The sequence below is a fragment of the Cantharellus anzutake genome, assembly GCF_015039405.1.
Source record: "Cantharellus anzutake strain C23 chromosome Unknown EI90scaffold_3, whole genome shotgun sequence".
Classification (NCBI taxonomy): domain Eukaryota; kingdom Fungi; phylum Basidiomycota; class Agaricomycetes; order Cantharellales; family Hydnaceae; genus Cantharellus; species Cantharellus anzutake.
The window spans coordinates 1,073,064-1,088,519 of record NW_024066953.1 but is presented as its reverse complement, the minus strand read 5'-3'; the positions used below and the strand labels follow the sequence as shown (position 1 = coordinate 1,088,519).

At 50.1% G+C, this 15,456-nt stretch overlaps 3 protein-coding genes across 3 annotated transcripts; 2 read left to right on the top strand and 1 right to left on the bottom strand.

Annotated features, from left to right (window-relative positions):
• Positions 1–10,809: 10,809 nt before the first annotated feature.
• Positions 10,810–11,707, top strand: EI90DRAFT_3011657 (uncharacterized protein; the record flags this gene model as incomplete). The annotated part of the gene is made up of 4 exons (XM_039056493.1): positions 10,810–11,109; positions 11,143–11,358; positions 11,399–11,557; positions 11,621–11,707. 4 exons carry the CDS (start codon positions 10,810–10,812, stop codon positions 11,705–11,707), a joined length of 762 nt encoding a protein of 253 aa, XP_038922752.1.
• A 447-nt stretch (positions 11,708–12,154) lies between these two features.
• EI90DRAFT_3032153 (uncharacterized protein) lies at positions 12,155–12,781 on the bottom strand. Its single transcript, XM_039058369.1, has 2 exons — positions 12,607–12,781; positions 12,155–12,549 (listed from the first exon to the last, which is right to left on the bottom strand). The coding sequence occupies exons 1-2, from the start codon at positions 12,752–12,754 to the stop codon at positions 12,296–12,298; spliced, it is 402 nt and encodes a 133-aa protein (XP_038922751.1). The 5' UTR covers positions 12,755–12,781; the 3' UTR covers positions 12,155–12,295.
• A 1,415-nt stretch (positions 12,782–14,196) lies between these two features.
• Positions 14,197–14,905, top strand: EI90DRAFT_1302641 (uncharacterized protein). Its single transcript, XM_039051638.1, has 2 exons — positions 14,197–14,460; positions 14,523–14,905. The coding sequence occupies exons 1-2, from the start codon at positions 14,302–14,304 to the stop codon at positions 14,712–14,714; spliced, it is 351 nt and encodes a 116-aa protein (XP_038922750.1). The 5' UTR covers positions 14,197–14,301; the 3' UTR covers positions 14,715–14,905.
• Positions 14,906–15,456: the final 551 nt, after the last annotated feature.

Here is a 15,456-nt window from a genome sequence, read left to right as displayed (position 1 = left end):
AAACCAAAAGCCGTCGTCAGATGACGACGAGGATCAACGCGATCCGGGAAAAGCAACCACTTCAGGGCTGGTCCCTGAAGACTTTAGAAACTTACGTGGAGTAAGTGCGGGGCAAAATACCCCCAGAACTCCACAACAAACCGATCTAACCCAAGCTGGGGAAGATCCCTTACCTCCTCACGAGGTAATCGACTTGCGCGAAAAACGCGTAAGCGCCGAACGATCAGCCCAAAAAGCTGATCGGATAGAGCCACAGGAAACCCCAGGGCCCCACTATCCCCTAGAGTTCCCAATCACGTCCCCAAGTCAAGCCCTAAAGGCAGACAAAGGGAAACAAAGGGAAGAAACCCCGCGTCGGCTATCCGAAAAACTACTGGACTTGTTCCAGGTTCCGTCCGAATGGAGGACGGAAAGTGAAGATCAACTTCTTCTCAGGCTGAAAGCCCGAGAAGGCGCGAAAATACGCCCTGAGAGCAGGATCTCTCAGAGCGCGGAAGCTCCAAAAGAGCCTCTGCTGTTTACACCCCCACGCACCATGCCAGACAAGGCAAGGTCGCCAACTTCGGAGGAGGTCTCCGAGATAATGAGGAGGAGGCGAACTGAAATGAGGGAGTTCGCTGAGGAAGCCTTACGTAAAAATAAGGAGAAACCAGCGAACAGACCCCTCTATGAAAGGGAAGCACCCTCCGCAACGGCCTCGCCAAAACAAAGCGAGCGTGGAGTGTTCACTCCAAGAACCCATTCTGGAACTCCCAGAAGCGGAAATGTCAACTGGGGAGAGTCACTGCTCGCCCAACCAAACTTCCTCCTGGAAAACCAGGAATCGCGCATAATAAACGCGATAAACTCGATCCAGAAAAAGATCAAGGAAACGAACCATAATAGCATGGCTCGTCTAGAGATAACTCTAGAAAGAATGGCCAACGCAATCGACGCGTTGACAGAAAAAATCAGCGAACAAACAGATTTGCTGAAGGAAATAAACTCCTCACAAAAAAGTGAGGAAACAAATAAACACCCCTGGACCACGGTCCAGGACATAAATAGAACTCGGGAAAAATTCACGAAAAGAACCACCAGTGAAAGCACACTGGAATATCACCAGCGACTCGACAGAGACGCTAAGGAGATCCTTCTCCCAAGGATAGGAGAAGACGATGCCGAGAGAAGACATCGTTCAGAGATCAGAAGGAGAATTGGCACGTACCAAAGGTTCGGCCAAACATCCAATTATGACGGACCTCTCGAACAGAGAGGTAACGCATTCATACCCTCTCAAAACAATGAGAGAATACAAATACAACTTCAGGCGAATTCGCCTGAAACCAAAGAAATGCTGCGAGAAAGATTCCCCCCAGCAAAAACCCCCCCAAAGGAGAGATCTCCATTGGACAGCGACCCCGCGAAGGCAGGGGAGCAAGAAGAGTACCTGGAGAAATGGTACGAAAAGGCCATAAGAATGGCCGAAGTGAGAATACTCACTCCCTACCCAGAAGGAGTGAAGCCAGAAGCCCTAAAGAATGGGCCGGCATTCCCTGACAAGAAATGGTCAGGGGAGAACGACATGGAATCGTTCTGGCAGTGGTTCACAGAACTACTGGGATTCCTCGCCTCGCGAGGATGCAAAGGTCCCCAATTCGACGAAGTCCACCTGGACTGCTTGATTCGTGGATTAGGGGGACCCGCATTTGACCTCGGAATTAGACTCCGAGACGAAACTCTCCTCAGAGGAGACGAGGGCATGTTCCTCGAGGTTCTCAACATATTGATGAGAACCTTCATCAAAGCCTCCGCCGCGTTGAACGCAACAAAGAAATACCGCAACGTCAAATACGAAGCGGAAAAAGGCCTAAAACAGTTCTACTTAGAACTGTCAAAAGCAGCGTCCCAAATGGTGACGCCGCCAGACCAGGCGTCCTTTAACGCCAGGTTCTTAAACTACATTCCCCTCGAATGGAAGAGGGAAATGATTGCTCATGATAGAATCAGAGCAGACTTCTCCTCAAACGAGGAGATGTTAAAAGCAATATCTCGTGTAGACGAGATAATTGACGGGCTGAAGATGTCTTCAGCCTACAAATCAGGGTACTATACCCGAACAACCACCACGGCAACAACGAGCCGCGGCAAAGCCCTCCCGTCAGGAAAGAAAGCGGAAGAGCTGAAACCCAGATGGAAAGAGGATACATCCTCGAAAAACTCGAGGAAAACTGACCAAAAGTCAGTTCCAATTTGCGGCAAATGCGGCAAAATAGGGCAAACGAAAGATTGCCCAAGACACAATATAACGAGCGATGAAAAACCAAGGCGTATAGCTGCCATGGAAATCGCGAACTCAACAGATGAAGAGTCAAAAAGCTCATCAGATGAGAAACCAGAGAACAACTCTGGTAACTCCGAAGCATCAAGCTTCGAAGTGGAGGACCCATACGAAGGACCTCAATACTCACCTGACTCAGAGGGTGAGGAAGTCAACGTTGGGACCATAAGAATGGGCCCAATGTCAGTCGTCGACCACGATGACATAAATTATAAAATCAAACTGGCTGTAGCACACCAGTTAGAAAACACGGCAGACGAAAAAGTCGCCGAAGCCTTGGTGGAAGCACCAAGAAAAGACGCCTTGGGGAAATACACCAAAGTACCCAAGGAAAACAAGGACAAAGGGAAGAAGGACCAAAAGTCCATCGAAACCCAGTCCCCTTTATTTGATGCGAAATTCCGCATCTCAAAAGACGCGGGAAAATACCCCGTAAACAGACCGCTCTCAACAAAGAGAACGCTAACGGCTCACATAAAAATAGCAGGCATAAAAGCCTATGCGCTATTCGATAGTGGAGCCGAAACGGACGCTTTATCGCCGGACTTTGTCCGCGCGGTCCACATCCCAATCCTTCAACTGGAGAACCCAGTCGTCCTCCAAATGGGGACGAAAGGAACAAGATCACAGATCCTGTTCGGAACTAACGTGGACGTTGAGATCAACGGCCACGTAGAAAAACACTACTTCGATGTAATTAACATCGACAGGTACGACGCCATCTTCGGCGCCCCCTGGTTAAACAAAAACCAGGTAAGCTTAGACTTCCGGTCCCACAAAGTGAGAACGGCGAACAAGGGCAACATAGACACCCTTGGAATAAGCGAAGACCGTGTGACGAGATCACACGGAGGGAAAACTCGAGCAAGAGCCCGAGAACAACCAAAAAAGAAGCCCCCCTGACAGGGAGGCGGGACTGAAACACACCTCAGGGTAATCACAAGAAAATACCCTGAAGGTTGGCCCAATCCTAGTCCGGAAGGACTAGAACTTCCAGACGTACCACACCTGGAAGGTCTCTCCATGAACAACCCCGAGTTCGAAATACTCAGGGAGTGGTGGAGAGAAAAATTTGAAACCGTAATGGCGCCAGCGCCATTAGAAATGCCTCCCCTGAGGGAAGTGAACCATCGAATCCCGTTGAAGGATCTGAACAAGAAATTTCGGGAAAACACCCCGAGATGTCCCGCAGCACTGCAGGAAGCACTAGCGACCAAAATAGATCGCTATGTAAAAGCAGGATGGTGGTATCCCGCGAACAGCGAGCGAGCATGCCCGCTACTGTGCATCCGCAAAGCAGATGGATCTTTGCGCACAGTAATAGACGCGAGGAACCGTAACTCAAACACGATCCTCGACGTCACACCAATGCCAGACATGCGACTGATCCAGGAATCAGTTGCCAGAGCAACATACCGATCAAAGATCGATATGTCGGACACGTACGAACAAATACGCGTGGATCCAGATGACGTCCATAGGACGACATTCTCCACACCCCACGGGACGTACAACTCGAACACGATGCAGCAAGGAGACTGCAACGCTCCCTGCACCTTCCAGCGCGCACTGACCTGGGAACTACGAGGAGAAGTAGGCAGACGCCTACACGTCTGGTTCGACGATATATTCACCAGCACAAGCTCGGTGGAAAACCACAATAAAGCACTATTGTGGTTATTCACTCGCCTAAAAGGGGCGAAATGCTACATAAGCCGGAAAAAATTCCAGCCATTTGCCCCAATCCTAGACGTTCTAGGAAGCCGAGTGGACGAACAGGGCATCCACGCTCAAGCGGATAAAATGGAAAAAATCCGCAACTGGCGAGAGCCAGCAGACCACACAGGAGTCCTAAGATTCCTGGGAATGGTAGAATATCTATCGATATTCATGCCAAACGTCAGCGGTTACACAGGACCACTGCAAACAATCTGCTCAAACAAGCAGACATTCAGGTGGACACCACTCCACCAGAAATGCTTCGACGAAATCAAACGTCTAGCATGTAGGGCTCCGACCCTGAAGCCCGTCCAGTGGAACCCACCGGAAAGCCTCTCAGAAGAAGAGAGGACCAAACTCCACGTCTGGGTCATAACAGACGCATGCCCAGCGGGCATGGGTGCATTAATTGGACAAGGCGAAAGGTGGCAGACTTGCCGCCCGGCCGCATTCATGTCCAAAAAGTTCACCAACACACAACGTAGGTACTTCGCCTACAAGCTCGAGGCACTGGGTGTCCTCGAAGCGCTCATGAGATGGCAAGACGACCTCATGGGAGGCCGTGAATTCACAGTAATCACGGACCACAAAGCTTTGGAATATTTCAAAGCGAAAAACCACAACTCAGGAAGACACCTGAGATGGCAAGCCTTTTTCGCAAGCTTCAATTGCGAAATAAAATACGTGGAAGGCCACAAAAACAAAGTGGCAGATGCACTCTCAAGATACTACGACTCGTCAACGGACGAGGATCTGCATTTCGACGATTATGTGTCGGCGGACATCCACCTGGACAAAAATGCAGAAGATATCATTCCCGACAGAATCGAGGAATACGAAGAACTGCTACTAAGCAGTACCCTGAGTAAAAACTCAGAGAAAAAGAGACTCGCAGCGATACGCGCAAAAAACACCCTAGAGGAAGCTCTAGGGGGGAGCGATAACCTAGAGGAAACTCTAGGGGGGAGCGCCCAAAATCTGGAAGAAATCATAACTCCAGAAAAGAACCTTCGAAAACAATTCGAAGAAGAAAACCTCATGGCAGCACACGACGCAATAATACATAATTGCGCTGCTCAAACAATCCAGGCGAATAAGAAAAGACGCCCGGACCCACCTTTGAAAAAAGGCGAGCTCGCATACTTATCCACAGATAAGCTGAACCTACCCAAAGGCAGGGCAGGAAAACTAAAGCCCCTATACATAGGGCCTTATGAAATCCTGGAAACATTTCCAGAAACGTCCAACTACGTCCTCAAGTTGCCACCACAACTTGAACAACGCGGAATCCACCCAAGATTCCATGTATCCCGGCTAGCACCTCACGAGCCGAATGACCAGGAAACCTTCCCAAATAGGGAAGTAAACATATTCTACGATTTCGGGGAAGACCCTGATCGCGAAGCAGTAGTTCGCGAAATCCTAAACCACGCGTGGGTTCACAACAAACTCTGGTTTAAGGTTAAATGGGAACTAGGGGACACCACATGGGAACCCCTAGGAAATTGCGACGACCTCGTCCACCTGGACGAGTACCTCACCTTACAAAATGTAAGGGAACCAGAAAAACTCCCTATCAAAGAAGACAGGGAACTCTCGGCATTATTACACCCCCAAAAACGGAGGCGGAAGAAGTAAAGCCGAGGGACGATGGCCCACAGCCAAGAGCGTGGGAAAGTTCTGGGCGAGTAACTCGCCCGGACAGCCACACCATGTACAAGAAATCACATGGGCTAGGCAAGCAACTCGCCTAGACCACGTGAACCACAGGCTCACGTGCAAAAGAACACACAACCGCGGCGAATCCCATGCACACAAGAACGAAGACCCCTCCCACTGCCACGAGTAACATAACGACGAGATGTCGTTCTCTGGGGGAGGCAACCCTCGGTTCGATCCAAACAAACCGCCGGATATCGAAATACGACAACCCGGGGAGCAAGGCTCCCCGGAACAACAACAACACCAGGCGCAGATAAGCGCCATGGATTACACGACGCACGCAGCACAAATGAGTGCTGCGAACCATCAACCATCCGCGTTGCCAACAGGCATCGCACACCCCCAGCCTCCCCAAAGAGGCTTCCAACCATACGCGGTGCAAACTGCACCGATGGCGCAACAAGCGCCATTCCAGGGGCAGCATTTGCTGCTGCAGCCCCAGGCATACTCCCCAGGGAACTTCCCTGGCCAGATCAACCCCTGGTTTAGCCAATTCGGCCCAGGTCCAACAACGCCCCAGCCAAATGCAGGCTGGGAATCAGCCATCGCGTCAGCGGTAGCTGCTCAGACAGGTCAACTCCGTGAGGAGCTGAAAGAAATGAAGTCCCTCGTAGGAGGGAGACGAGGGAGCGACAGCGGCTCCTCGTCCAGACCGTCCAAGCGGGCACGGTCTAATAACTCGAGGGCGTCAGAAGACGCCTGCGACCATTGCGCCCACTGGAGGCGCGAATACAATAGAGCACGAAGAGATGCTGAGGGCATCTTTGACTCTCTGAAAGACGCAGAGAGAGAAGTCGATCTCCAAAAAAGGGAGATCGAATTACTGAAACGCGAGCTCAGAGAGGCACGTGCACTGGCAGACCTCGCTGCCAAACCCATCATGACGGGGGCCTCCCAGGTCAGGGGGAGGGGATACGGTTCCGGGCCTCATGAGGCGCGACCCCAAATGGGGACTAGCGCATCAAGGGGTGGGGCACCGACTATCCCGCCACCCCATGGGCAGGCGACCCTGTCCGGGTTGCATAAAGGCCCGCCCTCAGAGGGGCAAACCCATGTCGAGGGGAAGAGGGAGAGTGGTAGGCAACCGACAGCAGACCCTAAAACGGGGACCACTGCCAGAGGCGGCGGGCCACTGAGTACCTCAGCACCCTATGGGCAAGCCACCCTGCAGGGAAGTGTCCACATGCTATACGAGACCGCCGAACTCAACGAGTCCGGCAAAGTCGAAGCTCCAGTCGACATAACAATCGACCCCAACTTCCCCATGAGGAGAATAGCGGGGTCAGAAGCGGCGCATGACGCCGCATACGCTTGGTGGACAAGCATGAGTGGGAAAGAATTCGTACACTGGTACGAACAGGCTGAAGCCGCCTTCAAAAGCGGCAAGGTACACAGAACCCTTCGCGAAAAAGCGAAGGAAACCGAGAAATACTTCTTGGGACTCCCGAGCATCGCAAGACTCGCGGAGGAATATAATTCCCCGGAGAACAAGGGAAAAATCTCCTGGGAAAGTCTAGGCAAAGCTGCCTACTTAAAGTCCCAGTTCAAACCACTCAGGACTCCTGAGGAACGTGCCGCAAGAACGGCGGAGCGGGAAGCGAAAGCTTCCAAATACCGGGAAAGAGACGCAAGTCTCCGAGCTGGACAACCAGCCCAACGACCATCCTTCCCCATGGGAAGAACGGTAAACCTACCGTACTCTACACCTGAGCCAAGCAGCTCAGGAACACAACAACCCGCTCCCACCCAGGGAGCACCCACTTCATCGAGCCCACAGCCCGACAATGTAGCCCAGGCTACGTCATCGCATCCGACGCAGCAATCGGATGTCCAGATGAACAACCCGGAGGAAAACCCTCCTCCGGGGCAATGAATCCACCCTTGAGAGAAGGGAGAGTGACACGGTAATACGCCATCGAGGCGCCCGTGAAAACACCCCCCCCAACTCGAGGCCCCGCACACAATACTGTATGCGAGGAACCGCAAGTAACAATTGCGGAAATCTCCACTCCGCCAAAAGACCCACACCCACCACCGCTCGTGTGTAAACACCACTTACACACGAACCCTCACAGAACAAGTGAGGAACACCAAAGAAATACAACCTTTGGGTCGAAATCCATTTTCGACAAACTCCACCACTTCTTTCTTCTCTCCCTGCGATACCAATGTATCGCCGTTCACTTCAAAGTAACAGCCCACACTCATTCAAACCCCTTCTCTTCCTTTCACCAACATGTACAAAATCGCCCACTTTAAAGTGGCGACAACAGAAACACTCATTGATAATTCCAAACTCAATGTAAACCAACTATTAAAATTCTGTTTTTATTCACTATCAACTTTGTATGCGTCGCATATGCAACGCAAGGGGGGAGAATGTCAGGGCAATAGCCCCGAACCCCGAGTCACATGTAAACTAGATAGATATAGTCACGTGGACAAGCGGGAACCTCCGGGTAACCGCTTACACACCACCGTAAAATACATCATCTTGTATCACTTACGGCTTTGTGTGCTGAGCAACCCCAAAGACCTCACACCCACACACCCCAGACGGCTTCCCACTGTGCCCAGCACGCGCGCATGCAGTGGACGCTCTCGGGATCCCCCACAGGGACACCCGGATGCCTGCGGCTGTCTCCGAGGATGACGTGGCACTCGTCATGTGACTCAAGCCACATGTACATAAATGTACCTGAAGTGGGAACTGAAGAAGTAACCTTCTTCTCACATTCTCCACTTCAGTCTGAGTGGCCAGGGACCATCGTCCCGGATCGGGCCCACCAGTACGCACGCCCACTCCACACCCCATGACGGCCTCAGTGCCAGGCATTACCCCTGGGCCCTCTCTACCCCGGACGTGTCCCTGACAGCTGGCCGTTAGCAGGGTGATCGTCCATTGTGTCGCCCACACCCCTGCAGGTCCTCCCTTCATGTCGGAGAGGATGAAGAGGATCTGGGATAGCTTGGTGGGGAACTTGGCAGCGCAGACATGGAAGTAGATCCCGCACTCGGCCTTAAAACAGTCGAGGTCCTCACTGGCTCCCAAGAAGGGAGTGGGGGGAGCGACCTTTGGTGGTTTGGGCTTAGGCGTGAGTGTGGGTATAGGGATGGGTGCAGGTGCGGGTGCTGGTGCAGGCGTGGGTGGGGGGTGGTTGCAGGCTTGGCTCTCCACAATAGCTTGGAGCTCCTGGAAGCAGGCCAGCAGGTCGTCGTACTGCTCTTCTGACACCATGGCTGGGGAGATGGGGGAGGCGGGGGAGATAAGGTTAAAACCTTCTTCTGCTGTCAGGGACACATCCGGGGTCGAGGGGGCCCGGGTGTAACGCCCAGCACTGAGGCCATTGCAAGGTGTAGAGCGGGCATGCGTAGTGACGGGCCCGATCTGGGATGACGATCCCTGGCCACTCAGACTGAAGTGGGAACTGTGAGAAGAAGGTTACTTCTTCGGTTCCCACCCCAGGTACCTTTATGTACATGCGGCTTGGGTCACATGAGGTTTGCCACGTCATCCCGCATACAGCTGCAGTCATCCAGGTGTCCCTGTGGGGGATCCCAAGGGCATGTGCTGCACACGCACATGTTGGGTTGCACCGTGAGGCCGTCCAGGTCATCCGGGGCTGGGTGCGTCATGCACATGTCGCGGGCAGGTCGATAATACATAGATGAGGGGAAATGTCGTCCATGTAGATAAAGATAGAAGAAAGAGCAAGACAGTAAAAGAACAGAAGGACAAAAGGAAGAACAAGAAGTGAGAAGCAATGGTGAAGGGTGAGCGGTGGAGGTGAGCGGGGTACTGGGTGAAGGCTGGGTCAGGCGGGTGTGCCCTGACACTATCATGGAAATGCTGTTCCATCCATTCAGGTTAATGGGACACCAACTCTTTCGGGCACAGCTGGAGGTAAGTCATATAGTTGTCATCAGAGATCTGCTGTTGATACTAAATTATGCTCTCAAATCACTAGTGTCCGCATCCTTTGAATTCACTACCACAGATTTTTCCACTGCCGACAGTGAGGTATTGTAATCCAAACAGCCCTACTTCCATTTTAGCTGAATTTGGTCAAGTGGGATATTCAAGTTGCAGATCCGCCAATCAATGTGCCTGCCAGCTATCAGCCACAGCCACAGCAAAGCACCTTTAGGGTCATGACTCAAGATTATTTCGGCTCTAAAAGCTCAAGATCACACAGTTTGACACTGGCTCCAACGAATGATAATGTTGTCATATCCATCCATGGCCATCATCTTCCACCACCTCCGACCCTTCCGGACTACCTCCACTCCTTCTTCACTAACCTCGGAGTTCCCCTATTCTGCAATCACCTCTGCCTCCCTCGATGGTCACCACCCCCTCTTTTCAATATATTACCTATGCCTCCCTAAGTACGGAGCCCCAAAGGCTTCCGGACAGCTCTGATGTCCACTAGTGCACTTCTGCCTCTGCTGGGCAATTCACTTGCTTTCCCTGCAAGCCCACCTTTGGGCCTATCCCTCCTTTCCGTTTCTGGGTTATCGCCTGCCATTCCACTAACCCCGTAACCCGACTTGTCAGTAATATTCAATCGGCTAATGTTTAACTCCGTTAGCTCCACTCTGCTTGGTCCCACCATTCATGGGCCCACTCTCACTGTAACTATATATACTTAACTTGTACATAGGCTACACCTCAGTGATAAAATCGACTAGAGTTGATCCCCCTTTAGTTCTCGTTGCCAGTAAGTAAATTAGGGCACAGATGTGTAACTTGGCACAGTGCTCCTGGCCTGAGTCGCTGAGGCTGAAGCCCTCCACCATGGAGACAACTCCTTCATCTCGATCTGGTCTCTGACAAATGTGAGGAATTCATTGAAAATTTGTCTGCATTACTGATTGTTTTTGGAAGTGCCTCTCACCTGCTCTGAGTCATCTCAGTGGCCACACAAGATTCTCCAAGCAGCTTCCAACCATTGCCACTGGTTCTTAATGGCAACTGCGAGGGCCATGATGGCGATACTCACACGGAAGATCCCACATGCTGGCAAGACACAGCCAGTGATATTGATATGCCATCAGCCCCAACATCTAGCCAAAGTACTTCTGGCGGAACTTGCCAAGATGTCAAGGAGGAGAAAGTTGTTGTCGCTGGCCATACCAAAGCAGCCCTGAGGAAAGATATGAAGATGGACCCAGAGCTGAACTCAGTTTTTGAACATATACGTGGTGACTTCTACTTGCTGGCGATAATCGAAAATCTCTTTATAGAAAATACTGACTGCAAAGTGGTCATTCAGAGGCTAGCCAATGACACCTTCCGCAGATCAGGGATTTCACCATTTGAGATACAGAAAAGTGTTGTAGCTACAGTGGGTGCATTTCCACTTTGTTGTGTACCTCAGCTGAATCTCTCTCAGCTTGTTCACAACATTAAGTCATGGAGGTCCAAATTCAAGAAACACCTCGTGAATACAATCCCTCCCTTCTACGGAATTGGACCTAGCGGAGACAGAGTCACCATCCAAGAGAATGTCAAGCTTGCACTCTCTAATTCAAACTTTGCATTTCGCACATACAGCTCAAATTCCAGTAATGTAAAACCAAATATATCCTCCTGTGTATGTAAGACTCAAATTCTTGCTCCCTGGAAACCCCCAGCCCCGATCCGGTGCATTGGAGCACCCAGCAGTCACAGCGGTTTTGGACTTTACTTTTGCACTCAAGGAGCTCAAACCGGTTCTTCCTTTGGCCAGTGTCAAGTTGAGGGAGAAATTGCAATCCCTGGGTCTTCAGGCGTTTGCTTATGCACTGACAATCGTGAGTTTGCAGCTGGCATTGTTAGTGAAATTCTAACTTATATACTCGTAAAACTAACTCTAGATCAAATATATCCTGAACCAGTACAAGTCTGGAACGCTTGCTGAACCCCAATCAGAGTTTAGTTCTTCTGAGCATTCCAATGATTAGACCGCGTGGATGATTGGAATAGGATTTCCGAGGAATATGGGCAGAGAGCGCTGTGGGTGATATATCCTGTCCTGACAGTTATTTGCTCTCAATTTCTATCTCTAGCACGAAGCTCGGACTCAGTGAGAACAACGATGACTTTATCATTTTGGAGACTGATTAATGTTAATAACAATAATAATAATCATTTTGATTTTCGTGCTCATTTATGTCGATATTGAGAGATTGCTTCACGAGACATCTTGTAACATTCTAATATGGCCTGAATCTTGATATCACCTCAATCCATGCTGAAATTGAATCAACAAGGCTTCTAGTAATCCGGATGCGTTCTGGAATTGGTTATGTGAAACAGCGAATAGAAATGATTTCAATCGCTTCTATCAACCTCGGTGGTTTGCTGATGTGGGACAGCTGCACTGCCACAACACCATGAAGGTGCGGGGTATTAAGATAGATTTTGAACACAGTAATGATCATTTCGAATGTAATTATCGGCTTAGACAGTCAATCATCATACAGCTAGCCCCCTGACCAAGCCCCCCGACTCCTGCAGTGGTCACTGCATGCCAGCTCTGCTTGTGGCCTTTATGCGCACACGTGGGAGTCGCAAAAGAACTTATCATACCACACCTGGGAGGAATCCGTGCAATTACCCGCATTGAAGAGTGGATCAGGGCCAATTCGGAAACAGTCTCCGTTACCTTGGTCGGTGGCCCAGTGGTTAAGGTCATCGGAAACCGTAACCGTATTATCGCAAATCTGAAACTTCAGTGGGTACCCGAGGGGTACGATATTGGAGGCGTGTATGTTTATTTCCTTTTCCTGGCTGTCACAGATGTCTGTTGGGTAAAACATTAGTTAAACAGGAGCGAATTTCATTTTTAGCTTCGGCTCACCATGCCCCGATGGGACTGCAATCCAAAATATGCTAGCCCAACCGTTGCTATCGGGGGGCGCCGTCTGAGTAAGTATTCCACCATGGAATCCAGCTGCAACGATGGGAAGTAGTAGACCCATTGGGACCAAGGCATTCCAGAATCGCATCGAGACTTTTGACGCTACTATTGTGCTGGCAGGTAATGTACGTGGCGTGAGTAGCTATGTATTCCACATGAATCAAGTAGTTCTCACCTCGGTGTGGAGAGGAATGCGTAGAAAATGGAGAGACAGCCGGCAGGGCTCCTTTCAGAGGCTATATATAGCGATATCTTTGAGGAATGAAATATAACTCAATATTTCTTGCATACAAGTGTTTCGCTGGTGGGTCATTGATATCGCTGATATGATGTGATCATGGAGGTATATAGCACACAGGTGCGATCAATATTGCAGTTGAGTTGAGACCACCAAATGCACATATTCATTACATTGAAGGACTTATTTTCATCCTTGCCATCAGCAGCTCGGTCATCACATATAGATAGTCTATTTTTCTGTCAAACCTTCCGAATCAAATCCCAATATTGGGCTTCGTCTCCATCGACAATGCCAATATTTCCACGGGCAATTTGTTCCATGTCAACCGTGCGATTAGGGATGGGCAGGGCAGGGCATGGCGTGGGAGTTGGCATGGCTGGCTCTATTGTTGAACAGGAACGAGGCGTGTCCAGAGGAAATTTCGTGCTAGGTTCCACTGGTGAGTGAGCGAGTGAGTGGTCACCAATCACTGTTCGGCCACCGGACACCCCATTTGCAGGAGATATAGACCGACGTTTCCCGCCCTGACCACGCCCACATGCACATCACAGTCGATATTTGTACCTTCTCATCGTATCATTAATGTACTTGAAAGTTGATATTATGCTCAATGTTATAGATTGATGCGGTATGTCGCATACAGTGTTTATTGTAATGTCAACCATTAAGGGTATGTGCTTAGGATCTCAGAGTCATGAGAGGAATTATTGTTGCACCAGGGATGCATCTGGTTTCCATGTTAGCGTATTGTTGTCGCTTAGCGGTTGGTTTTCGGCACTGCCACTTACGGGAAGTGCGTGCCCAGTCTTATTGGGGCTGTTTGTTTGTTGCGCAGTGTCTGACCGTGTGTCATCCTGGGGCGAAGGTGCTGCCTTCTCCCCTGCCCTGCGTCCATGCCTCTTGGTAGGCGCGGAGGTTTGGCCCTTCCACAGGCCCGTGCTCCTATGGAGAGGATTCTTCGCTCGGTCGTCAAGCGTAGGTACTCCCAATATTGCGTCGTAACCGCAACAGCCATACATGATGCACGATCGATTGTTCTTCGCTCCCGTCTGGGGAATGAGTGGGTTTGGAAGTCCGAGGAGGGGATTGTGTGCATGGCGTGGACGAAGTCCGGAGAGATCACGTCCGTTTTCGCTCCACTGGTGAACAATACGAAGGCTTTACACTGACGATTTCTACTTCTCTGGTGAGTATGCGCCTGAGTGCCGATGGTCGATCCTCAGGGTATTTTCCAGCTTCTCACGAAATGCGAAACTTCGCATGGTTTCCCCAGGAATTGACGTCCTGGGGGCCTTGCTCTTCGCTCCCTTCCCTCTTTCGGGTCGGGGAGACTCCGTCTCTCTCGAAGGCTTTGAACTGGCTCTTCGACCAGTTCTGCTGCGATTTGCTCGTCGATGAATAGTTTGTTCAGTTGTCTTGCTGTGGAAGTTCTTGTCTTCGGGGTCGATGAGTGTTATGGGTTTGAAATAGGTGGGGTCTCTCCCTCCTATTCTATCGTTTCGGGTCGTGCGAATGGTGTCGTGCGGGTCTTCGACAAATTCTGTCATCGACCGGTAATTCTCTTGCCCTTCTAGGTTTTCTGCTGTAGACTCATGCTTCTCGGGCTTTGGATTAGGGCAATCACGCATGTATCCAGGTTTCCCGCAGTTATCAGGCTAGTCAGCCAATTAACCCACCCTATCAAGGGGTGTTTTTTACGCTTCAAATAGGGCCTAAACGGCCTATTTCAATGTGGACGTCCTGGGACGTCCTGGTGATGCGGCTTGTTGCCAAAAATGGACTGTGGGAAAATATGAGGATGTCCTGATAACTATGTGCCCCGCGATGTTGTACATACGGCTATTTACATAAATAGTAGACAGGAAAATGGAAAAGATAAAGGGAATTAGGGCCGAGGTGGGGGAATGGCCAATGTTTCTCAATGATTTCGAGCATTATACTCTGCCATGGTGCTTTCAAGGGGATTTTTAATGCTTATAAAGATTTTGGAGATTTTACAAGCCATTGTAGATAACCATATCCGGTATGCACCTACTATGGGTAGCTTGAGAGGCTGGCATCTCTGTCAAATCTCCACCGATTTGGAAAATCCATCGCTTACAAGTACATACAAGCTCTGGCTAACATTCTGTAAGGAAATGTATAACCTTATAGCTAGGTATCAGAATGAAGAACACACATGTTATGTCGCATGTAAGCATATATATTACCACATTCAAGTTCTAACATGTGTTGTCATGAATATTCACCGAACATGGATTGCGTGGGAAAAGGGAAAAAGTCGACATTCAGAGTCTCTCAGGAGCCTTAAAAATATGGAAAAATATCCTGAGTGCCCGTGGAGAATATTCTTCCCATAGTACCAAGTTTGAGAGAAATCGATGACATCTTTGTCAATATATTTGCAAGTTATGCCGATTGATGGCAACACAATGAATAAAGTTGACGATCTTCACAACGGCTGAACAAAATCTCTCCGCTACAGACTAGTTCGACTCATTTTGATAACAGCTTTTCAGTGATACAAAATATGTGTAAATCGACGAAGA

Excerpts from the sequence above, each read along its gene's own strand:
- EI90DRAFT_3032153 (XM_039058369.1), bottom strand. The coding sequence starts at position 12,754 with ATGCGATTCTGGAATGCCTTGGTCCCAATGGGTCTACTACTTCCCATC. Across the intron at positions 12,550-12,606 it reads TGCAGTCCCATCGGGGCATG|ACATCTGTGACAGCCAGGAA; the intron begins GTGAGCCGAAGC and ends TTTACCCAACAG.
- EI90DRAFT_1302641 (XM_039051638.1), top strand. The coding sequence starts at position 14,302 with ATGAATAGTTTGTTCAGTTGTCTTGCTGTGGAAGTTCTTGTCTTCGGG. Across the intron at positions 14,461-14,522 it reads ACAAATTCTGTCATCGACCG|GGCAATCACGCATGTATCCA; the intron begins GTAATTCTCTTG and ends GCTTTGGATTAG.